This window comes from Amblyomma mixtum, chromosome 4 (assembly GCF_055824585.1).
Source record: "Amblyomma mixtum isolate Tamu chromosome 4, ASM5582458v1, whole genome shotgun sequence".
NCBI classification, from domain to species: domain Eukaryota; kingdom Metazoa; phylum Arthropoda; class Arachnida; order Ixodida; family Ixodidae; genus Amblyomma; species Amblyomma mixtum.
Window position 1 is genome coordinate 72,117,975 of NC_143015.1, and position 27,980 is coordinate 72,145,954.

Below are 27,980 nucleotides of genomic sequence, written 5' to 3' on the forward strand. Positions count from 1 at the left end.
CGGGGAAAGAACTTTTGCTACCTTGCTAATCATCAGCATCATTTTTGCACTCACGTTCTCACGAGCCGCTGGCCTCTGGAACACAGAAGAAGCAATCCAGGCGCGAGCGTGCTTGACGTTGTCGTTCCAAGTGCTAGACGGCCTCCCCTTCTAGGACGAGTAGCATACCCGACTCCACGACCCAGCGAGGACTCTGTGCTCCCGGCTGAGCCATTCTGTCTCCGGGAGAAGCTCCTGCAAAAGGCAAGACCACCAGGCTTCGGCTCCTGCCAGCCTAGTTTTTCTTTCTTGCGCGCACCTTGAATCTTCATCGGGGTTTCGGCGCAAAATCGGTCACTGCCGCAGGGTCACCCCACGCTTAGCAAGCTCACGAATTGCGGTATACTCCTGGCTAGATTAAGGATTTTGCTTCACTTTGCAGAAGCGTGTACACGATGCGTGGTCGAGCGACTGATGGAGGACGGCAGCGCCCTCCAGGTAAACCCGACAGTCGTTCTCAAGTCTCGGCGACGCCTGAGGAGACCGGCCAGTCTCTGGACGGAAACCTCCCTGCACCATGCTCGAGGGCACAAGACGCCGTGGTGAGCACCACGGACCTGCCGTCGGTCATCAAGCAGCCTCCGCTTGGGAAGAGGGCCTCCCAGAGTAGTCTTCTCCAGGGCAAAGGAATACTCAAGTCTGGCACCAGCTTTCCGACAAAGGAAGAAGCCTCGCAGAAACAAGGCTCCGTTGCTGAGGTCAAAACGGCCGTGAGCGGTATGTAAGGACCATTTTTACGCGTACGTCCGGGATTCTATGTCGTAGGAGGTTGCGTTATGCGCCGGCTAGTACCCGCAGACACTTGAGGCGTAGAGCGGGAAGCTCAAGCTTACTTTCCTTGAGGCTCTAATGCAACTGGTAGGTACGACCAACAGCGCAGTGCTAAGCGATCCCTAACAGCCTGATTTCGCTGCTGGGTGCCTCAGTGACCAAGGCGTTGTCGATGCCGGTTATGGCTTACTGTAAAGGAAGCGAGCCTTCTTCTGGTTGCTCCTCGCAGCCAGTCCACTCGGCCTAAGCCGGCCACAAACCCGAGGTTGGTGGTCCTTTAGCGGCCTCTACAGGCGTATTTGAAAGCAAATGGCCTCAATGCTGTCATCTGCCTTGAATCAGCATTGAGGAAAGCGGTAACCAATTGCGTGCGTTTCGAGTGGCGCGCGATCATTTATTTTAAATTGGTCGTCTTGTGAGTGGGAAATCATAACATTGGCTATCGAGGCCGAACCGTTTTGGAGGCCAGCATCAAATGGCAACAAGTGCTAAGGAAGAAGGCAGGTGCTGACGATCACGTAACAGCAGATCTCTTGAAGGATAGGGGGGGGGGGGGATTGTGCCAAAAAAACTAACCACTCTATATATGCAATGCCTTATGTCCTCGAGCGTACCACAATCTTGGAAGAACGCTAAAGTTATCTTAATTCATAAGAAAGGAGGCGTCAAGGACTTGAAAAATTACAGACGGATCAGATTACTGTTTGTTGCCTTCAAGGTATTTACTAAGGTAATCGCTAATAGCGTCAGGACAACCTCAGACTTCAATCAAGCAAATGATCAGGCAGAATTTCAGCAATAGACCATATTCACACTATTAGTCAGGTGGTAGATAAATACGCAGAATATAACCAACCCCTATATATAGCGTTCATTAATCACGAGGAGCATTTGACTCAGTGGGAACCTCAGCAGTCATGCAGGCGCTGCGGAACTGTAGAAGAGTGTTATGTGAAAATACCAGAAAATATCTATAACGACTGCACAGCTACCATTGTCCTTCATAAAGTCAGTAGTAAAATTTAAATAAGGAAGGGTGTCAGGCAGGCAGACAGATGTAGCCAATGCTATTCACCGCCTGTTTGCAGGAGGTGTTCCGAGACCTGGAATGGGAACAGTTGGGGATAAAAGTTAATGGAGAATACCTAAGTAATTTGCGATTCGCTAATTACATTGCCTTGCTATGACACTCAAGAGATGAGCTGCAAAGCATGACAAATGAGTTAGGCAGGCAGAGCAGAACGGTGGGGCTAAAAATTAACATGCAGAAAACCAAAGTAATATTTACCAGTCACGCAAGGGAACAGCAGTTTACAGTTGGTAGCCAGGTGCTGGAACTGGTAAGGGAATACATCTACTTAGTGCAAGTAGTGGCCGCTGATCTGGATCATGAGAGGGAAATAACTAGAAGAATAAGAATAGGGTGGAGCATATAGGAGAATATATGGCAGATTCTCTCAGATCATTAATCGCAGTTTACCAGTATCCCTCAAAAGAAAAGTATACAACAGCTGCATCTTACCTGTACTCACCTATGGGGCAGGAACGCGGAGGCTAACAAGGAGGTTTCAGCTTAAGTTAAGGACAACGCAGCGAATGTGCAAAGAAAAATGATAGGTGTAACGTAAAGGGGACCGGAAGCAGGCAGAATGGGTGAGGGAACGAACGCATGTTAATGACATCCCAGTCGAAATCAAGAGAAAGAAGTGGGCTTGGGCAGGGCATGTAATGCGAAGGCAAGAAGCGGCTGGTCTTTAAGGGTAACGGAGTGGATTCGCAGAAAAGGCGAGCGTAGCAGGGGCCGGCAGAAAGTTAGTTGGGCGGATGAGATCAAGAAGTTTGCGGGGATACGGGTGCCGCAGCTGGCAAAAGACAGGGTAAGTTGGAGGGACATGGGAGAGGCCTTTGCTCTGCAGTGGGTGTAGTCAGGCTGATGATGATGATGATCAAATGGCGGAGGGGCAGCTGACATTCTAGATAAGGGCGTTCATAGAGCGCTTATCAGACAGAGAGAAATAATTGTGTACGCAGATGTCATGCAAGGGTTCGCGTTCATTAGAAAGTAATAGGTGCAGTCTTCTGGAACAGTGAGCAAATGATGCAAGAGGGTACCCCAAGAAGAGGTCGCATGGTACTGACGGCTAGTCTACGCCTCTCTGCCAGGCTTGTTGCGGAGAAGTGAGTGGTTGTGTTGTGTTGACCCCAAGACATTTTCAGTGTATTTGTACACGTTTGGGTATCGAGCCGCTAAAGTTTGAGACGTGGTGAATTAGGGTCCTGTTGCGTTCTCTGCTGGATGATTTTAGTTGGTGCCGAGTATTCTTATTTGTCAAGATCAGAAAAGCGCTGTCGTGAGGTCGCCTGTATTTCGAGCATACAGCTGCAAAGCGTGGGACAGGTGCATTCGAGTGTTCGTATTTGTAAGTTTGCCTGCTGCCTTGTGAGTGAGCACGTTCTTAGCTTTCGCTCGATTTCCTGTGGCCGCAAATCTCCTTACCCTTTACGTTGAGATACTTGGACGTTCTGGCATATTGGGTGTGACATGTAATCTGGAAAACGAAGAACCAGCGACCTTGCAGTAGCAGGGGATATCACGAGCAGTTAAACGTAGATCAAAACGCCAGAAAGCAAGGTTAGCATATATATATATATGAATTTGACTTGACAGGGGGCGGCGCGGCTGTCTCATAAGGAGGCTAACTATTTCCTTGTTCACATTTGAGTTTGCTCATAAAAGTGACAGACTCACTGTATGGCACCGTGCGCAGCTAACGGCACCATCGAAGGTCCTTCCGATGGTCGTTATACTTGCACTGGACGCATCTGTTGCCTTTCAGAGCCCGCCAGGAAGACCTCCCTGCCGTCTTGCCTGCCGGCGGAACCAGCGAGGCGTCTCTCCTTTGCAGACGAGACCTCTGATCAGCGGCCCAACCGGGGGAAGCTCGAGACCGTCCAGCTGTACTCTGTTCATGCGGCCCCGGTTACCTCCACAGGAAGCAAAGAGAAGGCGATTGAGGCCAGTTTTTAAGAATTTGCAGTCCAGAGCGCTTGCTGTATGGGGTCTGCGCACATCAGGAACTCTTAAGTAGCGAAGAGTTGAAAGCGGCCACTCCCTTTGTCCTGGCGGGATTTCAGGCTCTGGGGATGCTGAACAAGTCACATTGCATGATCCTGCAGGAAGTCAGGGGCCTGTATACGTTTTACAATTGTTGTACGCTTCTTCAAGTATCCGGTGACGTGCAACCCAGGAAGGATATTTTTATCCTATTTGGATTCCTTTGGCGTTGCCCAAATGGGGACTGCTAGTGTGGCGTGGACTAAGCCGAAATGAAGGCTGATAAGTATCGAATAGATATAAGTCGAAAGTGCGTCACTAGTACGGCATAACGGTCAGCGTCACCTGTTAAGAGGTCATGCTGTGGGAGGAGGAGGAAAAACGTAATTTCGTCAAAAGCACGTGTAGATAGTTCCGTGCTAGATGGCAATTAGTCCTAGACCGGCGGCGACCTGGGCCGCCCACTCCTTCTGTGCGGAACTGGACGGCCGGGTCTAAGCTGGCCAACACAGCCGCCCACTTCTCAAGAGAAGGATCTTGCAGCAGAGCCACAGTGGGAGGCTCTTTCTTGCATTCCCACGAGATATGATCATAAGTCGCCAGGACCCTACGCGATTTAGACTCCGGCTTCACCTCTTGCGGATATATTATGCTGAGCATATAAGGACTGAGGAAAGATCTTGTCTGGAGTCTTCTCCAAACACACTCCTGCTTCTTGATCAATGCCTTATCCGGCAGCGGGAAAACCCTCCGGCTCAATTTGTAGGGATTTGTAATCTCATGGAAGGACACCAGCCCATTTCTTGCTAACCCTACCTGAACCGTGGGAGGGGTTCACGGGGCCATGCATGTATGAGGTGGTCGCGGTGACAACCAAGGATTTTAATCGCTCATGTTACCCGTGAACAATTATCTGCTCACACTTCTAATTCAGCAGAAAGCCTTAAGCAGACGACATAAATAGGTCATTTAGAAGAACTTTTTGTTGGGCTAGGTAGTGCATGTTGTAGCGTGTTGTTTAGCGCTAGTCCTGTGTGGTCCTCTCTTGTGTTCGTCTTGGTTGCGTTACTGTTCTTTTCTTACACAATAGGTCATGTGACCAGCTTAAATGTATGACTTGGTCATCAGTTACGTTCACGTGCTAATTACATAATTACATGCGAGGAGAGCGTTCCGCGCACAGCGAACCTTTAACAGCTTGCGCCGTAAGGAATAATGGCTGAATCATACTTGTCCTCCGGTCTGTTTCTCGCACCAGGAGAGGAACGAACGGGAATCTCTGCCCGAGGCGACCGTAGCGCCGCCAGCGGCAATAGTTGCCTCCGCACCGGTGCAGCCAGTCGGTAGAGGCAAGCGGGTGTCCATCGATCCCGTCCACATTGTCAACATCGTCACCCCGGAGATCACCTCGTCGCCGACGTCCGAGTCGCCCGAAACGCTGAGGACCCTGCCGCTGATGCGCCCTCCATCCGGCAGGGGTACTCCTGCGGCGACTCCGAGACATACGTGTGAGGAGACTAGTTCGAGCCCTTATGAATCCGAAGTTTCTTTTTGTATTTTCGAGGTTTAGAAGATGGCACCGAATAGCTTATGACAAAGAGTTAATGGATAGTTCTTTGGGTACCAAGTGTATTCTAAGAGTTTGGCAGTGGTTCAACTCTGCCAAACCGAGTTTCACGTAGCGAGAACTACATAAGCATGATTAAGCATGGTTTATCTTTGGTACACCTTTTATTGTTTTTTAATCCCCCTTCATAGCCGCTTATCCGTGTCCATCAATTCAAGGTCAAATGTCAAGGTCAAAGGTGAAGATCAAAGTTCGAGGTCAAAGGGGGTCAAATAAGTAGACCACACATGGCTAGGTATATGTGCATAGCAACACTAGCCATGACTTATCCCAAGGTCGTTTCAAGGTAATTCAGAGGCTCACGGCGAAATGCGTCCCAGCTATAGTAGTGTAGCTCTCGCCGCAAAAAAGGAAACATGGCCGGAAACGCGAAATGTCAGGCTGGGAGATGAGATTACGAATTCGCTGGAACATTGTACTCTAGGCTGGCACAGGCTATAGGATTAATTAGAAATGAACGCTAGATGCGTTTAGTGCTTGCAGTGGACGCATCACCCGGCCGATGGAAATTATGAAGCTTCCTGCCTTTTTAACCTCGAATCAGTCCCTATCATCGAATCAGTCAGTGTGCCGTGCGTGTTCTCGCCACCCTCTGCAAATTATGTGGAAATTCTCGCACATACGTGGCAGGATGACCCGAGTGCATTACTGGACAACCAGTGCTTCAATTTGGGGCTTTTCTTGCACGAAACGAGAGAAGCACGGACAGGAAATGTGAACGAACGTATATTCAAGAAAGGCAAAATCCTTCATGAGTTGGAAAACCTATACTGCACCACCTCGCCCAGCCTCAAGCCCGGCAGGGCGCTCTCCGCCAGATCAACGTGGGGCGTATGTCTAAAGGCGGCATATACCACGAGAGCCTTCGCTGCATTCCGCACGTTTATTATGACCGAGAACAATCTGAACAGCATTGTCTTAGTGTAGTAAGTTGGCAGTTTTAGGTTTTTACCACAGAGCTAAATATGGAGGGCCGACTCCTCCAAGAGTACGCCACTAGTGCTTCGTCGTTTGGAGCTTCGTAGCGGGCCCTCTTGATGGCTGGGCGATGGAATCGAGGTTGGGTTACTCTAAGCTTCCTGTAAGCTTGGCAGAAGTTGCGTAGTACATTGCGACCTGTATATATGTTATTATGTTAATATGTAAATAGATTTATTGCCAGTGTACCTCTCCCCCTGACCTTTCTACTATCCCCTCACCTCTTTCATTTCACTTCTGCACACTGCCCGCTATCCTTTATTTCCGCTGACCCAGCTGAGGTGCTTCCAGCAGCGACGGCAGATGCCGGGGCACCTAGCAACAATCTTTTTCCTTCCATTTATCATGTATAATAAAACCACTTACTACTACTACTACAACTACTACTACTACTACTACTACTAGTATACTACTACTACTACTACTACTACTACTACTACTACTACTACTACTACTACTACTACTACTACTACTACTACTATACCGCACCCGAAGGTCTGCCACCTTCTAACGCGCTTTGTCGTTGTGGCACGCTACGCTTGCGCAGATGCACCAGCGGCCACAGGCCACCAGGAGAAGTCGTCGACCTCGTCCTCCAGACGCTCTGATCCGGCTGACCAAGAGAACTCGTTCGCCGGCGCTCGTAGTGCACGCAACTGGAGCGGCAGAAAGTGGCCTCAGAACGCCAGCAACGTCTCGGCCGCGGGACCCTCGGGGACCAGTACCGCGGAATACAGTGAACGACCATCGCAGCGTGTGCAGAAAGCCATGCTCGACGACACCAACTCATCCGTTGGCAGGCGAGACCAACGAAGCTTTGTGCACACCGTGAGTGCTTCCTCCGAAAATAACCGAGTAGTGCGCGTTGTACTGTACAACAAAAATATGACAAAACATGAATGTTTCAGGGCTTGTGCGGACTGCATATGCATAGGGAACAACAGGGGCCACCATGTTTGAATCAGAAAGGCGCAAATGGGACGAGGAGAAGGAACGTGAAGCAACAGGACAGGCGCCAACTATCAACTGAGACTTATTGCACCTGTTCATTGATAGTTGGCGCCTGTCCTGTTGCTTCACGTTACTTCTTGCCCTCGTCCCATGTGCGCCTGTTTCAAACATGGCTAGGAACGAACTAGCCCAAACCAAAGTGCTTCTAGAACACGGGTCACACCGGCATGTTTACTAAGTCTCTAACTTATGATCTTATTGCTGACTTGAGTCAGGCACGGCATGGTTTTATCTTTATAGGTTGCTATCACTCATTATCGTAATGAGAGCTTTACTAGTTCTTGCCTTGCCGCCGCGGTGGCTCAGTGGCTATGGTGCTCGGCTGCCGTCCCGAAAGACGCGGGTTCGATCCCGGCCGCGGCGGTTGAATTTCTTTGGAGGAGAAATTCGAGGCCCGTGTACTGTGCGATGTCAGTGCACGTTATAGAACCCCAGGTGGTCGAAATTTCCGGAGCCCTCCACTACGGCGTCTCTCACAGCCTTAGTAGCTTTGGGACGTTAAACCCCATAAACGAACAAACAAACCTAGTTCTTGCCATCCTCATGCTCATTACTATGAAGGCATCATCATCATCAGCCGAATTAAGTTTGTTTCATTAAAAATACCTCTCCGACTGATCTCATATCTCCAGGTGACTTCCTGCTGCTCCCTGCGACATGTTTTTTCGTGATTACCCATAGAGATCATAAGTGTCGCTATTCGATTCGGCGTAAACTTTAACGACGGACATTAGCTTTGTGCAGAACGAGGTCTGGTAAGAAATGGCTCACTATCTGCGGTCTTTCTTATTCGACTAGGAGCCGACCGAGCACGGACTACTCACCGATCGACAACCGCTACTGTCGACGACGCTGGTGGCCGTGCAAAAGCCCCGCTACCCGCGGCTGCTGGCGGTGGGTGTGCTCGTGGTCGTGGCCACTCTGGCCGTGGCGATTGTGTCGCTGCTCATAAGAAACCGCGCTGTGGTGCCCGTGCTCACCAGGACCGCCGTGTGCGCCACCGACGACTGCTTAGAGCACGCTCGCCATCTGGTCGCCAGGCTGAACACTTCGGCGAACCCTTGCCACGGTGCGTCTGGACATTGGACGTGTTCTCGAAGGATTGTAGCGTCGGCCATCACATACGAAATCGGTATCACGATACAATCGTGCATTTGAGGACTGTGGAAACCTCGTGACTAATACACGTGAATGCAGTTGGAATCACTTTGTCTGAAATCACTGCAGGTATGCGCAACACAGAGTTGCCTGGTGAAGTCTCATACCAGAGTACAAAGCACTAATAGTACGGTGGTGTATACAGGGTAGGGTAGCGAGAGAACAGGATTAGTGCCGATTTTAGTACCGAAGCAGTGGCCTTGTGGTAGGGCATCCTCCTCGCATTCGAGAGGTGCCGGGTTCGATCCCCAGTGCCGCCGGGTACCCACCGGTTTTCTAATGGGGGCAAGATTTCCCCCGGCCAGATGCTCTGCTTTTCTGGAGTGAAATGCTTGGGAAAAGGGTCCTGGACCACAGTTGCCTTGACGGATCAGAGATAAGTTCCCCCGTCAAGCAACCCTAAATCCGCCCCGTACGGTAGAAGCCCAACCTGAGGCCAGCAAGCTCTCTGGCTACTGCTACTGTACTACTGGCAAGCTCTTTCAAGATCCGGAAGGCCTGATTAAGAAACGCCAAGGCATGAAAGCCTATAACCATAAAGATATGAGAGATGGAAGAACTGTCAAAGCTTATCATTAAGCACAAGATAAACGACGTTAGGAAGCGTAATACGGGGAGTATGTAGCAGCCTCTAAAGAAGGAAGGTAGCTTAAAAGCCTTAGCTTTCAGTATAACGGACTGGATTCCAAAAGAAGTAAACGTATTAGGAGGCTGCAGAAAGTTAGTGGGCTGATATAAGAGGAAGTTAGTCATTGTCGGAAATCACATTTACGCCCATAGAGACAAAGATTGCGGTATCAGCATCAATACGGAGGAGACAGTTATACAAGCGATTGAATCCTGCACAGATCTATACGGTAGCTGAAATATTCAGCAGGCTAATGAAGAAGCCAGGGATGTGGACAAATTGGGCATCCTGTCAGGAACGAAATGGAAAGCAAAGAAAGCCTTACATGCAATGCAAGGAGGGAAAGTGCTTGGTGACGGATAGCAGCAGTTATTTTGTGGGATACTTGGGACATTGTGCTAAATACAACTTGTCACGTTGTATACGCAGTGTCTTAACGACTTTGAGAGTACCGGAATCTTCAAAGATCGTTTATATCATTATAAATTGTCAAAGGGGTCGTCAAGGGCTTAATAAAATGCAGGTAAATCAGTTTACTGTCTCCTGGACCTTAAATTTTAGTGAACCAGTGAACCAGACTGGATTTCAGAAATGCTGTGCATATTCACGCCATCAGTGAAGGGATAGAGAAATCTGGAGAATATACAACCAACCTTTATGTTATTCAGCTTTCAGACTACTGTAAAGCACTTGACTCAGTCGAAACCGCAGAAGTGATGCAGGCACTGCGCAATCAGTGTGTAGGAGAAACCGATGTAAAGGTATACTGGAGAATATCTATGGCGGCTGCACAACGACAGTAGTTCACAGGGTATAAGCGATGGCTAACAAGGAGGCGCGATTTCTCCTATACTGTTAAACGCGTTTTTACAGGAGATATTGAGAGAAATGTATTGGAAAAACAGGGGATGAAAACTAACGGGGAGTACCTTAGCAGTCTCCGATGTGCTATTGGCATTCGCTTGCTATGTAACCTGAAGTTGGAATTTCAAAGAGTGATCGTGGACTTAGACAGGATGAGCAGAGCGGTGGGTCTAAAAATTAATGTGAAGAAATCTAAAGCAATGTACAGCAGCCAGCGAAGTTTTGTAAGTGGTAAGGGAGTACATCGACTTGAAGCAGGTAGTGACCTGATATCCGGAACACGAGAGAGTAATAATACGAATGGGGCGCAGTGCATTCTCACAGGAGTGCCTCAAGAGGAAAATGAATAACAGCTGTATCTTACCGCCATAAGGTATGACAGAAGCCAACAGCCACAGAAACCAAGGGGCACAGGGGATTTTTTTTAAGTTTTTTTTTTTAATTTTGTGGTGCTGATCAATTTAGAATATTACTGAATATGTTATCGTTTAAAGATAACTGATTAGAAAAGCAGAAGAAAAAACAACCACCTGCCGCCGGTGGGATCCGAACCCACGACCTCCGAATTACGCGTCCGGTGCTCTACCTCTGAGCTACGGCGACGGCTGTCAATTCTTCTGCTTTCGGGGGTATTTATGTTTACAAGTAACCTAACCTTGAGAGTGTTCATCAGCGCCACCCACGTTCACAAGCGGCGGACGTAGAACGTCCTGAGTTACCGCAGGTGTGACGTAGAACGTCATCGAACGGAGAGGGTGGAAGCTGCGTGAGAACCCTCTTATGCTTCCTAAGGCGTCAAGGCTGCCAGAATCGAGGCCCTCGCTAAGCAATTAAGCAAACAAGGGAAGGGGATGAGGGCTCGTTATAAATATGACAGAAGCCAACAGCCACAGAAACCAAGGGGCACAGGGGATTTTTTTAAAGTTTTTTTTTTAATTTTGTGGTGCTGATCAATTTAGAATATTACTGAATATGTTATCGTTTAAAGATAACTGATTAGAGAAGCAGAAGAAAAAACAACCACCTGCCGCCGGTGGGATCCCAACCCACGACCTCCGAATTACGCGTCCGGTGCTCTACCTCTGAGCTACGGCGACGGCTGTCAATTCTGCTTTCGGGGGTATTTATGTTTACAAGTAACCTAACCTTGAGAGTGTTCATCAGCGCCACCCACGTTCACAAGCGGCGGACGTAGAACGTCCTGAGTTACCGCAGGTTTGACGTAGAACGTCATCGAACGGAGAGGGTGGAAGCGGCGTGAGAACCCTCTTATGCTTCCTAAGCCGTCAGGCTGCCAGAATCGAGGCCCTCGCTAAGCAATTAAGCAAACAAGGGAAGGGGATGAGGGGCTCGTTATAAATATGACAGAAGCCAACAGCCACAGAAACAAAGGGGCACAGGGGATTTTTTTTAAAGTTTTTTTTTAATTTTGTGGTGCTGATCAATTTAGAATATTACTGAATATGTTATCGTTTACAGATAACTGATTAGAAAAGCAGAAGAAAAAACAACCACCTGCCGCCGGTGGGATCCGAACCCTGTTGGCTTCTGTCATATTTATAACGAGCCCCTCATCCCCTTCCCTTGTTTGCTTAATTGCTTAGCGAGGGCCTCGATTCTGGCAGCCTTGACGCCTTAGGAAGCATAAGAGGGTTCTCACGCAGCTTCCACCCTCTCCGTTCGATGACGTTCTACGTCACACCTGCGGTAACTCAGGACGTTCTACGTCCGCCGCTTGTGAACGTGGGTGGCGCTGATGAACACTCTCAAGGTTAGGTTACTTGTAAACATAAATACCCCCGAAAGCAGAAGAATTGACAGCCGTCGCCGTAGCTCAGAGGTAGAGCACCGGACGCGTAATTCGGAGGTCGTGGGTTCGGATCCCACCGGCGGCAGGTGGTTGTTTTTTCTTCTGCTTTTCTAATCAGTTATCTTTAAACGATAACATATTCAGTAATATTCTAAATTGATCCGCACCACAAAATTAAAAAAAAAAACTTTAAAAAAATCCCCTGTGCCCCTTGGTTTCTGTGGCTGTTGGCTTCTGTCATATTTATAACGAGCCCCTCATCCCCTTCCCTTGTTTGCTTAATTGCTTAGCGAGGGCCTCGATTCTGGCAGCCTTGACGCCTTAGGAAGCATAAGAGGGTTCTCACGCAGCTTCCACCCTCTCCGTTCGATGACGTTCTACGTCACACCTGCGGTAACTCAGGACGTTCTACGTCCGCCGCTTGTGAACGTGGGTGGCGCTGATGAACACTCTCAAGGTTAGGTTACTTGTAAACATAAATACCCCCGAAAGCAGAAGAATTGACAGCCGTCGCCGTAGCTCAGAGGTAGAGCACCGGACGCGTAATTCGGAGGTCGTGGGTTCGGATCCCACCGGCGGCAGGTGGTTGTTTTTTCTTCTGCTTTTCTAATCAGTTATCTTTAAACGATAACATATTCAGTAATATTCTAAATTGATCAGCACCACAAAATTAAAAAAAAAAACTTAAAAAAAAATCCCCTGTGCCCCTTGGTTTCTGTGGCTGTTGGCTTCTGTCATATTTATAACGAGCCCCTCATGCCCTTCCCTTGTTTGCTTAATCGCCATAAGGTATGGCTGAGAAATGTGGAGGCTAACGAAAAGGATTGAACTTGTATTGCGGACAGCGCAGCGAGCTAAGGAAAGGAAAATGATAGGTTTAACACTAAGAGACAGGAAGAAAGCAGACTGGTCAAGCTTTATTCAACTGCGCCGGACAGCATGCAGGACACAGAAAAAGAAGATAAAAATACGGCGCTGAACTTGCAACCGTACTTACAACACGTGTCAATGTGTACCATGGTTTGGTTATAAAGAATATTTTTTTCGTAGTGACCATGAGAGATGTTGCTGAGGCCTTCCGTATTATCTGGAAAATTTACGGATGCGTTAGCAAATTATATATAGTTTTGTGTGCAAGCTTCCAAAGGCCATGCTTCACAAAGGATAGCATGTTAGGAGAGTACAACACGTGCGTTTGAGCGGCTTTGTATTTTTATTTTTTATTCAGCGGATCTATGTGTGACAATGCACATGTGCGACGGCTTTATGCGTGCATAAATTGACTTGCTTACTTGGAATAAAATCCGTTATAAGTTAAGCGCCGTGTTTGTCTTTTTGTTATAAGCCCTGGCTTCCAGCGCTGTTGAAAACATGGTCGTTATTGATTACCAACTAGCCCAGTCTGCGGTTCTTCTAAAGAAGAGTGAGTCAGGGAACAAGCCCGAGTTAATGACATCCTAGTCGATTTTTAATTTAAGTTAGAAAGAGCAGCAACCAAAAAATGAAAGAACGAAAAACATGACGTTTCAGACCCTACTCGGTTGCTTCATCAGCTCCTACTCTAGGCGAGTTGCAGCACGACATCCGATATGCGATATCAGTGCTCGTCATATTCAGCGCTTAGTCTATGTGTTGGTTCGGAACTTAACCCCACCCCCACCCCCACATCCCCCAGTTGAGAATAAGATGACTGAGGGAGGGAACATGTGCCCAGCCTGGTGACCAAGATATTGAAGTTGCTTATCTACGCGATATTCCATCATCATCATCATCAGCCTGACTACACCCACTGCAGAGCAAAGGCCTCTCCCATGTCTCTCCAATTAGTCCTTTGCCAGTTGCGGCCACCGTAACCCCGCAAACTTCTTAATCTCATCCGGCCACCTAACTTTCTGCCTTCCCCTGCTACGCTTGCCTTCTCTTAGAATCCACTCCGTTACCCTTAAGGACCAGCGGTTATCTTGCCTTCGCGTTACATGTCCTGCCAAAGCCCATTTCTTCCTCTTGATTTCAACTAGGATATCATTAACCCGGGTTTGTTCCCTCACCAACTCTGCCCTGCTCCGATCTCGTAATGTTACACCTATCATTTTTCTGTCCATTGCTCGTTGCGTTGTCCTTAACTTAAGCTGAACCCTCTTTGTTAGCCTCCACGTTTCTTCCCCATAGGTGAGGACCGGTAAGATACAGCTGTTGTATACTTTTCTCTGGAGGGATACTGGCAAACTGCGATTCATGATCTGAGAGAACCTGCCATATGGGCTCCACCCAATTCTTATTCTATGCCATGGTTGCCACTAAGTGTCCAGAAAGGACTGCATCCAATGGCGTCTTCGGTGGAAAGTTGTGGCGCAACCTTGCGTTGGTCACATGGCTCGTCTTTGTTGCGGCGCAGACTTCCACGCTTACGTGTGTGGCAAGGGACCTGCTGTAGACGCCGACGTTCGACCGGCGATCCGGACAGCCCGCCAGCAGGGTCGGGAGCTGGTCCTGGCGCTCAGCCACGCCCGCTTCGCGCTTTTCGCGAAGCACCGCTCGACAGCCGCCTTCAACGCGCTGAAGACGCTGGACGCCTGCACGGGCAGGGACGTCGACCAGTCCCCCGAGAACCTGGCAGCCTTCATGAGAGACCGCGGACTGCGCTGGCCCGATGCCCCCGGCATCCCAGCAAAAGTAAGCGCGACCCACTGGCCTCTCTTCTTTGTTTCTTTGTCTCTTCTTTGTAAGCGCTTCGTCCTGTGTGTTCGTCCCTTTTCCGTGTTTTTATAGCGCTCATCAATTCCTTCAAGTATGTATTTCCAACTAGCCCCAGTAGTAGCTCTTTTGTCTCTTCTTTGTCCTCACATTTCTTGACGGGCGGAGTAATGCCACACCTCAAGCCACAAGTGTCCTAAAATCTACGAAATCAACGAAGGGTAAAACTGACTTTTCGGGAAATATCGACTATGATTAACTTTTGCATTAAGGAAGCAAGCACTAGCGTTTACTCAAGCGTAGCCATACGGCTACAAAGCTCCGGACCAAGACGAGTTATCAACTATGAATTGTTTCTCAAAGCTGTATAGCTTCGCTTTGCAGCCGTATGACTGCTCTTGGTAACCTTCCAGATTCAAGCGTAACAAGGACAGCACACAGAAAGAACAACGGGACATGCGCTATACTTGCAACACTTTATTCATTTCAGAAAGAGCTGCTTAAGCCAAGGGGAAGGGTAGAAACAAGTGACTGCTCATGCGCGCGTTCTCGAAGGCGGCAAATGGGGGAACGCAGGTGAATCAGCGAAAAGTAAAAAATATCTAAAAAATTGGCAGCAGCTTAGCTCGGCTATGGCAGGATATACGTAGCGAAAGCAGGCATGTGACACAGCTGGCGAAGCGAGCGGAGGCGAGCCCAACGACGATGGATGGATGGAAAAAACTTTATTGTCAATAAATTGGTGTTCTTGACCCTTACGGGTCACTGGGCGCCGTGGTCGATCCTTGGTCCAGGATGCCGCACTTGACTGCTGCCATTGTGGCTCGGCGCACAAGGAATCGTTGCGCTTCCTCGTCCTCGCTGGCCAGCAAGTGCTCCCACTGCATCACACTCGGGTTGTTTATTCTTGGCTCTAAGTCTGCCTTAGGGCAGGTCCATGTGATATGTTCTAGTGTAGGTTTACCCTGACACCACGGACATTCGTCTGCATATTGTGTAGGGAAAATCTTGTGTAGTTTGTGAAGGTGTGGGTAGGTACCGGTTTGTAGTCTGCGCCAGTCTACCGCCTCCTCTTTGGTGAGCCTTTTGTGTGGGGCTGGGTAGCGTTTCCGCTGACCCCTGTAATGATCGAGTATATCTGAGTACGTGGGGGTAACTGGGTCAAAGGTGCCTGTGGTGCAAAGTGGTGAGTCTGCTCGGTTGACGTATCCTCGAGCTAACTCGTCTGCTGCCACGTTGCCCCTCATCCCCTCATGTCCCAGAACCCACACTATACTATGTTTAGTGTTTTTGTGTCTTCTCGTCGTGTGTAGAATATGATTGGCGATGCTGTCGATCCTGCCTCTTGTGTAGTTTCTACATGCTTGTTTGGAGTCCGTCACTATAGTGAGGCTGTGTCCTGTTGCGTTCCCGTGCGATATTGCGAGAGCAATGGCGGCTTCTTCAGCTGCTTCTATGTTTGGGTTGTTTATCGTTGCGCTGGTTATTTCTTGCCCTCCTTCGGCTGCTACAACGGCGATTGTTTTGCGTTGGTATCGGTACTTTGCTGCGTCCGTGTAGACTACGTTGGGATTGTCGCTGAGTTCCCTGGTGAGTGCTCGGACTCTGGCTTGTCGTCTTTCATGATGTAAATTCGGATCCATGTGTCGTGGTATTGGTCTTACCCGGATGTTGTTTCTGTCTTCATTATTAATCTGTTCCTTGTCTCTTTGTGTACCTAGAGGTACCTAGAGGTACCTAGAGGTTGGGTACCTAGAGGTACCCAACGACGAGGCAAGCGGTGTGACGTCATACAAAACGGCGGCGCGGCGCGCGGTGTGACGTCATGCCAGATGGCGCGGCGAGCGCGCGGCGTCCGCCAGCGGCGGCGGTTGCTAGGCGACAGCTCAATGTCGGTCTCTGTGCCTCCTCGGAGCACCGCCACAGCGAAATCACAAGTTCGTTGCCAAAGTAGCTTTCGCTACAAAACTTGCATTCTTTCTCGTGCATCATGATGGAAGGGATACTAACACATGCATTCCCACTCTTTCTAATTTGGTGCGCCTGTACACATTGGCATCTTGGCAAGATGCCTATGCGTGATTACTCCTTTATTAGAACCATGCCTCACCAGTAGGATTCCCCTAAAATTTAACCAGTATTAATTTTAGTTTGTATAGCTTTTCGGGCTACGTCTAAGCTCGAAATTTAATACGGTCTATGGTGTAGGACAACGACCGGCAGAAATACACGAATCAGGATCCTTCGTTCAAACACAGTTTACGCGATGTCTAATGAATGTTGGGAGGCAAGGCCTGGGCATGGCTGTTAGTGATCATTGAAGGGGAACAGCGCAACAGTGGCTGGACATAGACAAGATAAACGCTGTCTACGTCCTGCCAATGTTGAGCTGTTTCCCGACAATGAATGCGTACCAAATCGCCGAAATTTCAGCTTTGCTGTTTGTGATCTCTGGTTTGGTTTCCCGCTGGCACACAAAGTTTATAGATTCCTGACACGACCTTCAAACAACTTTCTTTGATTACTCATGTTCACATCTGTATACATGTTTTGCTGCTCTTAAGAGTCATTCTATCGCTTGCCTCCTCAGGAGCACGCTTAGAACTCATGTAAGAGAACGGGACGTTGTGCGAGGATTCGATAAAACAAGGCTGACATTTAGACCAATTATTTATCCTGCAGTGCTTTGGATGGTACGGGAGATTCTTCTATTTTACGTAAAGGAAACCTGAATGCTTTTAAAGAGCCTGATTACTGAGATGCCGGTGCGTGTCAAAGGACCCCTCCTGGTCGAAATGTTTTCAGAGTCCTCTACAACAGCGTCGGTAATTGCCTGCAGAATTGCAGTTCTATCTGAAGTGTCAAAAAAATTCTCTGGACCTTCACCCTTGCGGCAAATGCTAACTTCAGTGAGAGCTGGACTGGTGCTAAGCGCTTATGATAGTCGGAGTGATAGTTGCTCTGTGTAACGGTGTGCGTCACGCATGCACCCTTCTGGAATCCATTTGACCTCCTACAGCTAGTAAATTCGTAGAACCTACAAAACGAGCCAAGGTTGAAATCTGAGCCACCTGTCTCCCGTCAGGTTCGGCTGGCGCAGGTGTTGGACACCCTGTTCGACCTGGCCGTCAACTGGCGACTGGCACTGTGGTTCGACGTGCGTGTCTCGTACCTCGGCGCGGACGGGAGGCTTGTGATGACTCTGGACGAGGCTGGACCAGTGCCTCTCTACCGCATGGAGCAACTGTCCGACCTGGCCGAAGGCAGTTACGGCAAACTTGTTCGCGCAGTCGCCACCTTGCTCACAAAAGGTGCGCTCGGTTATCGGATTTTTGATGCGCGACGTAGATTACTGCGCTGCATATCCGTTTCCCATGCCCATTTCTCCAATGCCCGCTCTCCTGATACCCCTTCTCACCGTGTCCGCTCACTTGCATGCATCGCCCTCCCGTCCATGCGTGGACGGACTTAGCAAAAGCGTAGCCCTTTACAACAGTAGTACTAATATCTTCGTTGAAGTACAGGGTCGCTCACGAAGAAAGTGAACATGGGAGCATGTGGGCTCCGTCCTTTGCGAAGCGCTGCTGCCGAAAGCTGGTGAAGCTGAGCGGCACCAGACACAGGAGCGCAAGAAGCTGCCGGTGGTGTGCATTGGGGATGTACCCTTGCCGCTGATTCTTGCCGGCTCTCGGCGACAGCTCTTAATGAAGTAAGGCAAGCGCGCTGCCGTGTTCTTTTTCTTTTTAACGAGCGACCCTGCGCTCCACATAGATTGGCGTGCAGGCGGGAGGCGAGGTTGCGTATGTTATCCAAGTGGCGCTAGGAAGGAGGAGAGTATGAAGACGAAGCAGTAGCAGACGAAGAAGATATATAGCCTGGAGAGAATACATGTACTTCTGTGAGAGCCTCTCGCGGCTTGATAACAGTACAGGTCCAAGCTAACCTGGATAGGAGATCACCCGTGTATTTAGAAGACAACCTTGAATACACCGGAATATACCGTGTGTGACACTTAACTTGAGCCTAGGATTTGAAATAGTCAGTGTACCACGCGTGAGTGGTACTAACAACACACTGGATGCTGTCGTGTGGCGCTCATCAGAATATTTTAATGCCAAAGCGTTAAGGTGCTTGTAAACATGCCGTCTGTCCCTTGCCATACCTTACCATACCGTACGTCATCCCGCCTAAACCACAGTAGCCCAATCACACGCATTAAAACCCGCACCTCCGCAATGAGCAGTTCATTTTTTCCCGACGCCATAGTTCTCTGGAATGCCCTTCCCGACAACATAACATGCTCCGATCGCCACCTTTTCCGCGAGGAACTGGCTAATCACTACTCATAAACATCATTCATACTGCGACACTGAAGTGCCAACCGTTCCCTGTTTTCTTTTTCTTTGTTTATTTCTTGCTTTCAGTTTGTATATTATTGTACTCTTTTTGTACTCCGTGTATTTTCCCCCTCTCTTTTTTTGTTCTCTGCCACTACCCTCCGACCTATATGTACGCCCTCCCCCTTATGTAATGCCTCCGGTCCTTTAAGGGACAAATAAATGAAATGAAATACCATACAATGCCATACCACACCATACCATACCATACCATACCATACCATACCATACCATACCATACCATACCATACCATACCATACCATACCATACCATACCATACCATACCGTACCGTACCATTTTATTGCGCCCAGGCGAAGCACAGCTTGAAGACGGCGCTATCAGCGAGCTGCGCTCAGACGAGTCGGCGATCAGGAACGCCGTTCTGTCCACCGACGACCCAAATGAGCACGACGAATGGCTGTCCACTCACGACACTGATCTAGGGTTGAACGTGTCGACCGAGGATTGGACGACCGTGGTCAGCAAGTACCTCGCCGCCAGTGGCTTTTCGGCCGCCTCGAACATTGGGATCCTCGTGGTACAGCGGCAGCGCCTCAAGGCGCTTGGCATCGCCCTGAACCGCGTGCCGCCCGAGAGGCTGCTGCGGGTCGTGGGCTGGACGTTTGCCTACGTCTACGCCTGGATCGTCGACCCGGCCCTAGACACGTTCGAAGAGTGGGGCGCCTCGTCGAGCTCCGAAGACTTCACGTCGCACGCCCTGTGCTTTCTGGCCGTGCACGAGTCCCACGGCATCACTATGGTTGGTGACTGGAGCTCGCTTATTGAAATGACCGTCATGGGTGCTAGTTAATGACATTCTTGACTACGGGCGTTCCCCAGCAGCAGCACAGCTAACTGGCCCAATAATGGAAATGTATTGACAAAGGCCGCTCCTACAAGAGAGCAGAGTGAAACCATCCATTTCCAGTATTGGGCAGATTGACAGATGTATTGGCAAAGGTTGCTTCTACAAAGGATCACAGTGAAATCATCCATTTGTAATATTGGGCCAATTACACGTGCTGCTTGAGTTGTAGGTCGTGTGCGATAATATACAGGTTCGCAATATACACGTGCGCCTGCAGCGAATGAGCAATTGATTCTAATGGACCTCATTCCCAGGCATGTGGAACTGAAGTTCGGCTCGTTGACGAAAGTTTTAGGGAACCATAGATACAGCGTCATCCAAGAAATGCAAAACACTGTGGCATCATTTAGCTAGAAGCTGAAAACACTTCACAGGCGGTTCGAGGGGAGCGTTGCTTTTCATCCAAGGTCGCTCTGAAGTCAGCATGAACTAAAATGGATCGAGAGGAACACTCCTTAATGCGAAATGCGTCGTGCACTTGAAGGGCAACTGAAGGTTTTAGAATTCTTCGAGCTTTAACGGGTAGGATGTATGAAAGCTGCGGGTAAAGCATGGCAAGCTTCGGCGGAGGTGAGGCTTCTCCACAGCACACACAGATGTGCAGCCCGAGATTGACGTCATCGATAGCAAAAAGGGGGGGGGGGGGGGAGGTAAATTTGCTCGACGAAGGAAACGAACGCCACCGGTGGTGAAGGCCGCGACTCGTTCTATGGAGGCATCGGGCTTGCCACGGCAGGATGCAGGCAAAGGCGATGGAAATCTCAAAAGTAGGAAACAATGACGTCACCGTCTAGCTTGCCCGTACACGTCCGATGGCTTGAGAAGAAGCGTGAGATTTGTCCCGAATTTAATCGGCGATTACGTCATCACTTTAAATGCTAGCGCAAACCAGCTTGGTATGCTTCACCTCCAAACTTCATACATTCGAATCCTTGTTTCACATCGAACTCTGAAAAAATTGTTTCAGCTTCCCCTTGACGAAAAACCAACAATATTTTCACATGGTGGGATACGTAGCTAATAACAAGATTTCTCAGTACAGCTAGATGGCGCCTCAGTTTGGTCTACTCGTGTACAGTAAATCGTCTTTTCGACGTAATTTCAGTGCTTCATTCTTACAGTATGAGGAAAGATCTTATTTCCACCATAACCTTGACACACTTTAATCAGTTGTCAGTCCGATTAAGATGACCCCAATATTTCACCTTAGTGCTTCATGTATCACCCTTATCTGTAGAGCCTCGAATTTTGAATGTACTGCTTGGGGCCGGGTCTTAGAGTCCAGGACACACTGCTGCTATCCATGTGGTAGATTTACAAAGCTCTTGCTGAACGAGATGTAGTGACTTCACTGTCAGGAAGGTTCTTGTTTGCGGATCTGACTGACGCCCCTCCTCATCTGTCTTTCGGACGTGTCACCACACACGGCTTGCTGGAGCTGTCTGTGAGCTGACTGACAACTGTAATTGTGCAGGCTGCTCCGGTGTTCCTGGAGACCTTCCACGCTGAGGAGCGGGGTCGTGTGGTGGCCGTGCTCAACCGGACGGCCGAGGCATTGACGAACGTCCTGCGTGGCTCCAGCGTCATCGCCACGGACACCAAGAAAGACGCGATCCTCAAGATCGCCGTGCACCTCAACAGAAGTTTCTGGCCGCCGGAGCCATTCTTACAGCTGGAGGTTAGAGGCTCGACCGCCGTGGTGGCTCAGTGGTTATGGTACTCGGCTGCTGACCCGATAGACGCGGGTTCGATCCCGGCCGCGGCGGTCGAATTTCGATGGAGGCGAAATTCTAGAGGCCCGTGTACTGTGCGATGTCAGTGCACGTTAAAGAACCCCAGGTGGTCGAAATTTCCGGAGCCCTTCACTACGGCATATCTAATGGCCTGAGTCGCTTTGGGACTTTAAATCCCATAAACCAACCAACCTTAGAGGCATCCATTGTTGCTAGATGGCTCAGGATGTCGGTGATTGAACCGTAATGTGAATTAACGCTGGGACGGCTTGAACTGATGAATTGCCCAGTCTTGAGAGTGAACACCGCCGTTGAGAACGAGGCTTCTGCAATAAAATTGTAGCCTATTTTTTGTCACGCTGATAATATGGATTCAACCGCAGGTGACAAAACGGAATAAGTTACCGGCACACATTACAGTTCGCTGGGGGCCACGTTAACGACCTGCACAATGCGCGTACGGAAAGAGTCCATTCTACTGTGGAAGTGGTCTCGTGTCCTAACCGTGGCAACACGTTTTCAAAGGAAATCACTAACTGCAGATAGAAGTGTCTTAAAACTGTGTTAATCAATGGTTTTGCGAATTGCTGCAAACTTCCTAATCTGCAACCGCAACTGGGATGACGTCTGTGCGAATGCAGTGTGCGAGACCTGGTAAGACGACAGCGGTGACCGACGACTAACTTTCGGCGCACTTTCGCAGGTGCTCGATCTGCTGTACGGTGCGTTCCCGAATGACACCCGCTCGTTCTTTGCCGCGTGGCTGGAGTCGCGCAAGGCCCTCAGGGCTTCCTCTGGAAACCTTTACTACGGGAGCCTCATGCTGGCCAAGTATGTGGTTCGAGAACTTTTTCACCCTAATGTCTGTGTTCAGTGGAGCGTGCTGGCAGTGCAGAGGGCGTGGGGACTCATACCAAACAATTCTGGGCAAAATAAATTTTGAGCTGGAAACCGTTTATGAACGCAACGGCAGTGTCGTATATTTTCTCTATCAACGCTTCTGCTATAGTAAAAAGCGTTCACCATTGGTTTTCTATGTCAGTCTGAGCTGTTCTACGTGATCGATGGAAACATTTTAAAAGAAACAGTTTGCTGCAGATAACAAGAATGGACCACTACCTTCAATATTTGCATAACTGTGTCTTACAATTTTACGATTGTCGAAATTTCTCTCCGAGAATGTTGGACATGTGAGAAACTGCTGGTCCGCCACCCATATGACGATTCCGATTTCACCTTTTCTCGATGACTTGCGCGTCGGCCTCCCGAGCACAGGTTATACAATACAATATTTTATTGCCCATACACGACGTACAGTGGTGGTGAAAAATATTTATGTGAAATTAAGTTTTTTTACAGAAAAGTGATTGAGGTAGGACCCTATTGGCCCTTTCCCCTTACAATACTGGGTGGAGCCCCTATTCCGGTGCCCCATTGGCAAGCAACGCCGCCCGCGTCCGTTGAACCAAAGCCTTTTGGCTCTTTAGGTCTTAACAGCCGAGCAGAGCCGCCTCCCAGTCCTCTCTGGTGGGGTTGGGGTTGGGGGGGATAGATGGGTTTTATTGACACGCCCAAACCATGTGGAAGGTGTCAGCCACCTCCCCACAGAACTGGCACGCGCCATCAAAGGATGTATTGAAATGTTTAAGCACCGCCGGGCACAGCACAGTGTGAGTGAGAATTTTGATGAGGAGGCGGTCGTCAGCGCGATCCAGACCCTTACAAGGGGCCGGGTAGCGCCGGTGCTCCTCCTTGTAGTAATCGGTGATTTGTTTGAATGTAAGGGCCAGATTGTCTGATTGGGAGTACCCTTCCAAGGACAGGGAGATAGCCCGGGGAGAGAGTGCGCGGGCGGCCTGATCGGCCTGTTCGTTTCCCTGGAGACCGGGGGCACAAAGTATGTGCGGGTAAATCTGCGGAGAGCAGCTTGACTTGTCCTAAAGCTCGTTCATGGCAGCAGCAGGGCGGGAACCATAGGGCCTTGGGAAATACAAAACAAAAGAAAAGCAATGGCAAAAGAAAACAAAGCAACAGAAAGAAAGCAAGCAAAAAAAGAACAGAAAACACAACAAGGAATTTACGTGAACTGATGAAATGGCTATTAGAAACAGTTATATATATATATATATATATATATATATATATATATATATATATATATATATATATGACATTCAGATAAATCCTGGGATACATACTAATAGCGAGGAATCTACATAGGAGTTCTGCAGCAAACCTGTATGTTGACAGACCTCTAAAAGAAAAAGGTTCGCGGTCTCGATCGCTGCTATGGTGACAGCACTTAAATGGAAGCAAAAAGAATCTACTTTGGTAACACCAATTTTTTTGTGCACGTTCACCTAATCTATCACCCTTTCTGCAACGGCCAGGGGCCATACCATTATAAAACCCAAGAAAGAGCATGCAGGACTTGCCATGCTAGGAATACGTCTACCGCCAGGCTCCGATCGAGGTATTCGTGTTTCGCCATCATTTTCAAACAAATTTTCAAGCATATAAATTCTCCACTTTCGTAGCTAGACACGCGTCATTCCAAAACTGCGTTCCGTCGTCAAAGCCTGTGGCATCCGCTCCGGCGTTCCAGGTACCGGTGGCGTTCGGCGCGGGTCATCTACCTGTACGCGCTGAACCTGGTGCTCTTGGGGCTGGCCGCAGTGTTCCCGCCCTCGTACCTGAGCAGGGGGTCGCACGTCATGACGTACGCAGGCCTGGGCTTCCAGCTGGCGCGGCAGCTGGCACGTGCCGTGGACGAGCGGGGACGGAGCCGCGACCACGCCGGCCGCCCCCTCATCTGGCGCACCAAGATCGGCACCGCCGTGCGTGTGCACCAGAGAGCTCTGACACCACGGCAGTTGTGAAACGCCCGATGCATCGATGCGCAGCACTTAGAGTGGTCCGAAACTGCGGTTAGATGACTGTCACGCGAATTACAGCATTCAGATGAACTGCTCGGCCTTCTCCACAGGGTGTTCATTTGGTCATCGCTAACGAAAAGGGTTCAGCTTATGTTAAGGACAACGCAGCCAGCTATGGAAAGAAAAATGACAGCTGTAACGTTAAGAGACCGGAAGCGGGCGGAGTGGGTGAGGGAACAAACGCGGGTTAATGATATCCTGGTCGCAGTTAAGAGGAAGAAATGGGCTTGGGCAGGGTATGTAATGCGAAGGCAAGATAACCGCTGGTCCTTAAGGGTAACGGAGTTGATTCCAAGAGAGGGCAAGCGTAGCAGGGGGAGACAGAAAGTTAGGTGGGAGGATGAGATTAAGAAGTTTGTGGGGATACAGTTGCCGCAGCTGGCAACGGACAGAGTTAATTAAAAAAACAAACAGGAGAGGCCTTTGCCCGGCAGTGGGCGTAAGTCAGACTGATGATGATGATGCATGCTTGCCCTTACCGCTTTACGCCTCCACTGTCGGACACACTCTATCAGTAACAGTTAATCGACTGACGTGTACAGCCATGGACACAAGTTTGCGGGATGCAGATTCGGATAAAGAATTCTTTGTTGTCTTGTGAAAAACAAAACAAAAAACAACGCAAACGACACAAGAAGGAACTCACACGAGCGCCTGTCGTCGTCGTGTGTGTTCCTATGTTCCCTGTGTTGTTTGAGCTGTTTTTTTTTTCACAAGCTGCAGCACCAGCTCGCCCGGCAGCATGCTCTCCTGAATTCTTGGTTGCCTCGCTAGCCAGTCAGATGGCATTTTTCTAGCGTATGAAAAATGCATGTCTCCTCGTACTTGAATACACTTCAGCGGCATGCTGCAATTTATGGTGCCGCAATTATTTTTTTCGCAAGTCCGCGCACTGCAAATCTTTTACCATGACTGTACAAGGGTCTGATTTGTGCTGTTTGGCAGAATATGCTTTCATAGCAGGTAGCACCACTTGGAAGGACGGGATCAAGGCGAGGGCAACACGAGCGCTGAAAATTAGCTAAACCTTTTCCTTTTGTAAACTGCGATTTGTGCGGGATCAGGAGAACGAAAAAAACATACAGAAAGAAAATAGACGAAAGCGAGAACGCAATCAAGAAACGTGTCTCCACTGGTAGCCTTAGTTAAAGCCCAAGCAGAGCTGATAATCGGCCCAATACTCCAAATGGATGGTTTCACTCTGGTCTTTTGTAGGGCCAGCATTTGCCACTATGTTTCCAATATTGGGCCGAATAGCTGTGCGATGTCAGTGCACGTTAAAGATCCCCAGGTGGTCGAAATTATTCCGGAGACCTCCACTATGTCAGCTCTTTCTTCTTTCACTCCAACCTTCCTCCCTTCCCTCACGGCGCGGTTCAGGTGTCCGCCGAGATATGTGAGACGGATACTGCTCCATTTCCTTTCCTGGAAAACGAAATTAATTTTTATTCCCGATTATCTCTGTTGCTTGGGAAGTCAGGGTTCTTGTTATCCGGCTTGAAAGACAGGTTTCAGGTGACGCCTTTTTGGGAAAAAAAATATTGGTGTGGTTTCTGAACCACATTGCATCACGTGACTTGAAATCGAAACGTGCCCGCGTCTTACTACTGCAGAGTCGGGAGTGCCGGGTGTCCAAGGCGAACAGTTCGGCCGAGCAGCGATTCCTGACAGACCTCTTCGCCCTGGACCTGTCTCTGGTGGCCATGAATACCGCGGCGGCCTTTGACCAGTCGCCGCTGCAACTGAAGTCTCTGGAAGGGCTCAGTGCTGCGCAGACCTTCTACGTGAGCTACTGCAGCCAGTTCTGCGACGAACAGCCGCCCAGTCAGGCGCGCTCCATGTGCAACCTGGCGGCCAACGCCTCGGCTTTCGCCGATGCATTTTCCTGTCTTGTGAGCGGCGTGACTGCTCACGAGTGCCTGTTTTTCTGAGCCGAAGGACTCACAGCATCGGGGCTCATCATGCGACGTCCTGTCATATTAGTGATGAATAGCGTCGTTCTTTTGGAACCGTTCGATTTAGCTTTAGTAGACACTTGTGACCTGTGTTAAATTTTTGTTCAGTGCAACGGCCGACACCGCGCTTGTATGTTGGCAATGCCTATGCGTCGCTTTTGTGGTGCTGTTATTTGCTTCTTCAGGACTCACGTTCATTATGAAGTGACATCACGTAATATTTTGTACGCGGTGTGACAAAATGCTATGGGTCGAGTTTTTGCGCTGGTGTTATTCGCTTCTTCAGAACTCACGGTCATTATGAAGTGACATTGCGTAATATTTTGTCAGCAGTGTGATAAACATAGTTGTAGCTTTGTGCCTTATTTGGTGAGTTTTATAGCGTTTTTTTTTGTTTAGATAATTTGGTGGAAATCACTCAATATCTCAGTCATTTGCTTGACACTTTTTTTGTCAATTCGTTAATCTACGTCGAAAGAAAAATGTTGCGGCAGCGCTCGAGGTTTTCGCCGGTATAAAGAAAAAATATATCTTCACTGTATGCGAAAACAAAGTGATGTCTGTGAATTTTTACTTGCACAGAGAAACCGAATAAATGCGAAGACAACAGAGTTGTTAGCGACCAGGACGTGACAGGTTCACAATAGTAAATAGAAGCAAAATAAATTTTCCTTAGAGAAATTTTCTCTGACGTTTGATGAAATTCATTGAACTATGCAGAAAAATGTTAGGCCGCAGCGAAAGTTAGGCAACGTCGTGGTTTGGTCGTTTTAAGTTATGATAGGAGGTTAGAATTAAATGCGTCTGCCCTCGTTTCAACTATAGCAGTGCACACGCGGTTCATTTCAACGATTCAGTGGACCTCCGAGTGTATTGCAATTTTATTCAAACTTTACAACGATTTCTGAAAATGGTTAGATGGTAGGAACACAGGCATAATGTGAGCAGACGAGTAATCAGATTTTATCTGCGTAGATCTCTCCTGACGACGATGTGGCTCGATGGCATATTGTTCTGTACAGTGAAGTGGCGTTATTACAACGTGTGTGCTGCTTGCAATAACGCACAGTCGATGAGTCGACTTCAATCAAAACTTGAGGGCGTGCGATCTTCAGATCTTTTCGAACTTAATGAATGGACCGTGCCGTGGCGTTGACACAGTAGCATGAAAGCAGAGCTCCAACTCGTTCTGCAATGAATTGAAAGGACACAATCATGGTGTGTATTGGGGCATTTAAGGCGCTGTATATCCCACGTCCGAATGATCAACTTGGCGCGGTGCCTTAGTAAAGCACAAGGAATCTTTGCGTATCGTTTAGTACACACCTGTTTGCCCTTCACCGTTACCACGGAGGAAGGAAAGAGGAAAGAACGCACGGGAGGCGGTTACGTCACATTTTTTGAAGCCGCTCCCCCCTGCTACCCCCCCCCCCCCCCCCCCCCCATTCGGCCGA

The 27,980-nt window shown here is 49.0% G+C and overlaps 2 protein-coding genes across 3 annotated transcripts in view; one reads left to right on the forward strand and one right to left on the reverse strand.

Annotated features, from left to right (window-relative positions):
* Positions 1 to 434: 434 nt before the first annotated feature.
* On the forward strand, positions 435 to 27,809 carry LOC149346970 (uncharacterized). Its single transcript, XM_089541452.1, has 12 exons — positions 435 to 756; positions 3,648 to 3,826; positions 5,124 to 5,343; positions 7,018 to 7,298; positions 8,280 to 8,550; positions 14,337 to 14,608; positions 17,721 to 17,946; positions 19,346 to 19,794; positions 21,377 to 21,580; positions 22,339 to 22,466; positions 24,241 to 24,472; positions 26,080 to 27,809. The coding sequence occupies exons 1-12, from the start codon at positions 435 to 437 to the stop codon at positions 26,500 to 26,502; spliced, it is 3,207 nt and encodes a 1,068-aa protein (XP_089397578.1). The 3' UTR covers positions 26,503 to 27,809.
* The window catches only part of LOC149346971 (cytochrome P450 3A8-like), a 50,960-nt gene continuing 50,369 nt past the window's right edge, over positions 27,390 to 27,980 (reverse strand). For both annotated transcript variants that reach the window (XM_089586785.1, XM_089586784.1), the window contains one exon: positions 27,390 to 27,715. In XM_089586785.1, coding sequence (XP_089442911.1) covers positions 27,638 to 27,715 — 78 coding nt within the window. In that variant the 3' untranslated portion in view covers positions 27,390 to 27,637. The remainder of the gene's footprint in view (positions 27,716 to 27,980) is intronic.

Excerpts from the sequence above, each read along its gene's own strand:
- LOC149346970 (XM_089541452.1), top strand. The coding sequence starts at position 435 with ATGCGTGGTCGAGCGACTGATGGAGGACGGCAGCGCCCTCCAGGTAAA. Across the intron at positions 17,947-19,345 it reads CGCCACCTTGCTCACAAAAG|GCGAAGCACAGCTTGAAGAC; the intron begins GTGCGCTCGGTT and ends TATTGCGCCCAG. Across the intron at positions 19,795-21,376 it reads AGTCCCACGGCATCACTATG|GCTGCTCCGGTGTTCCTGGA; the intron begins GTTGGTGACTGG and ends GTAATTGTGCAG.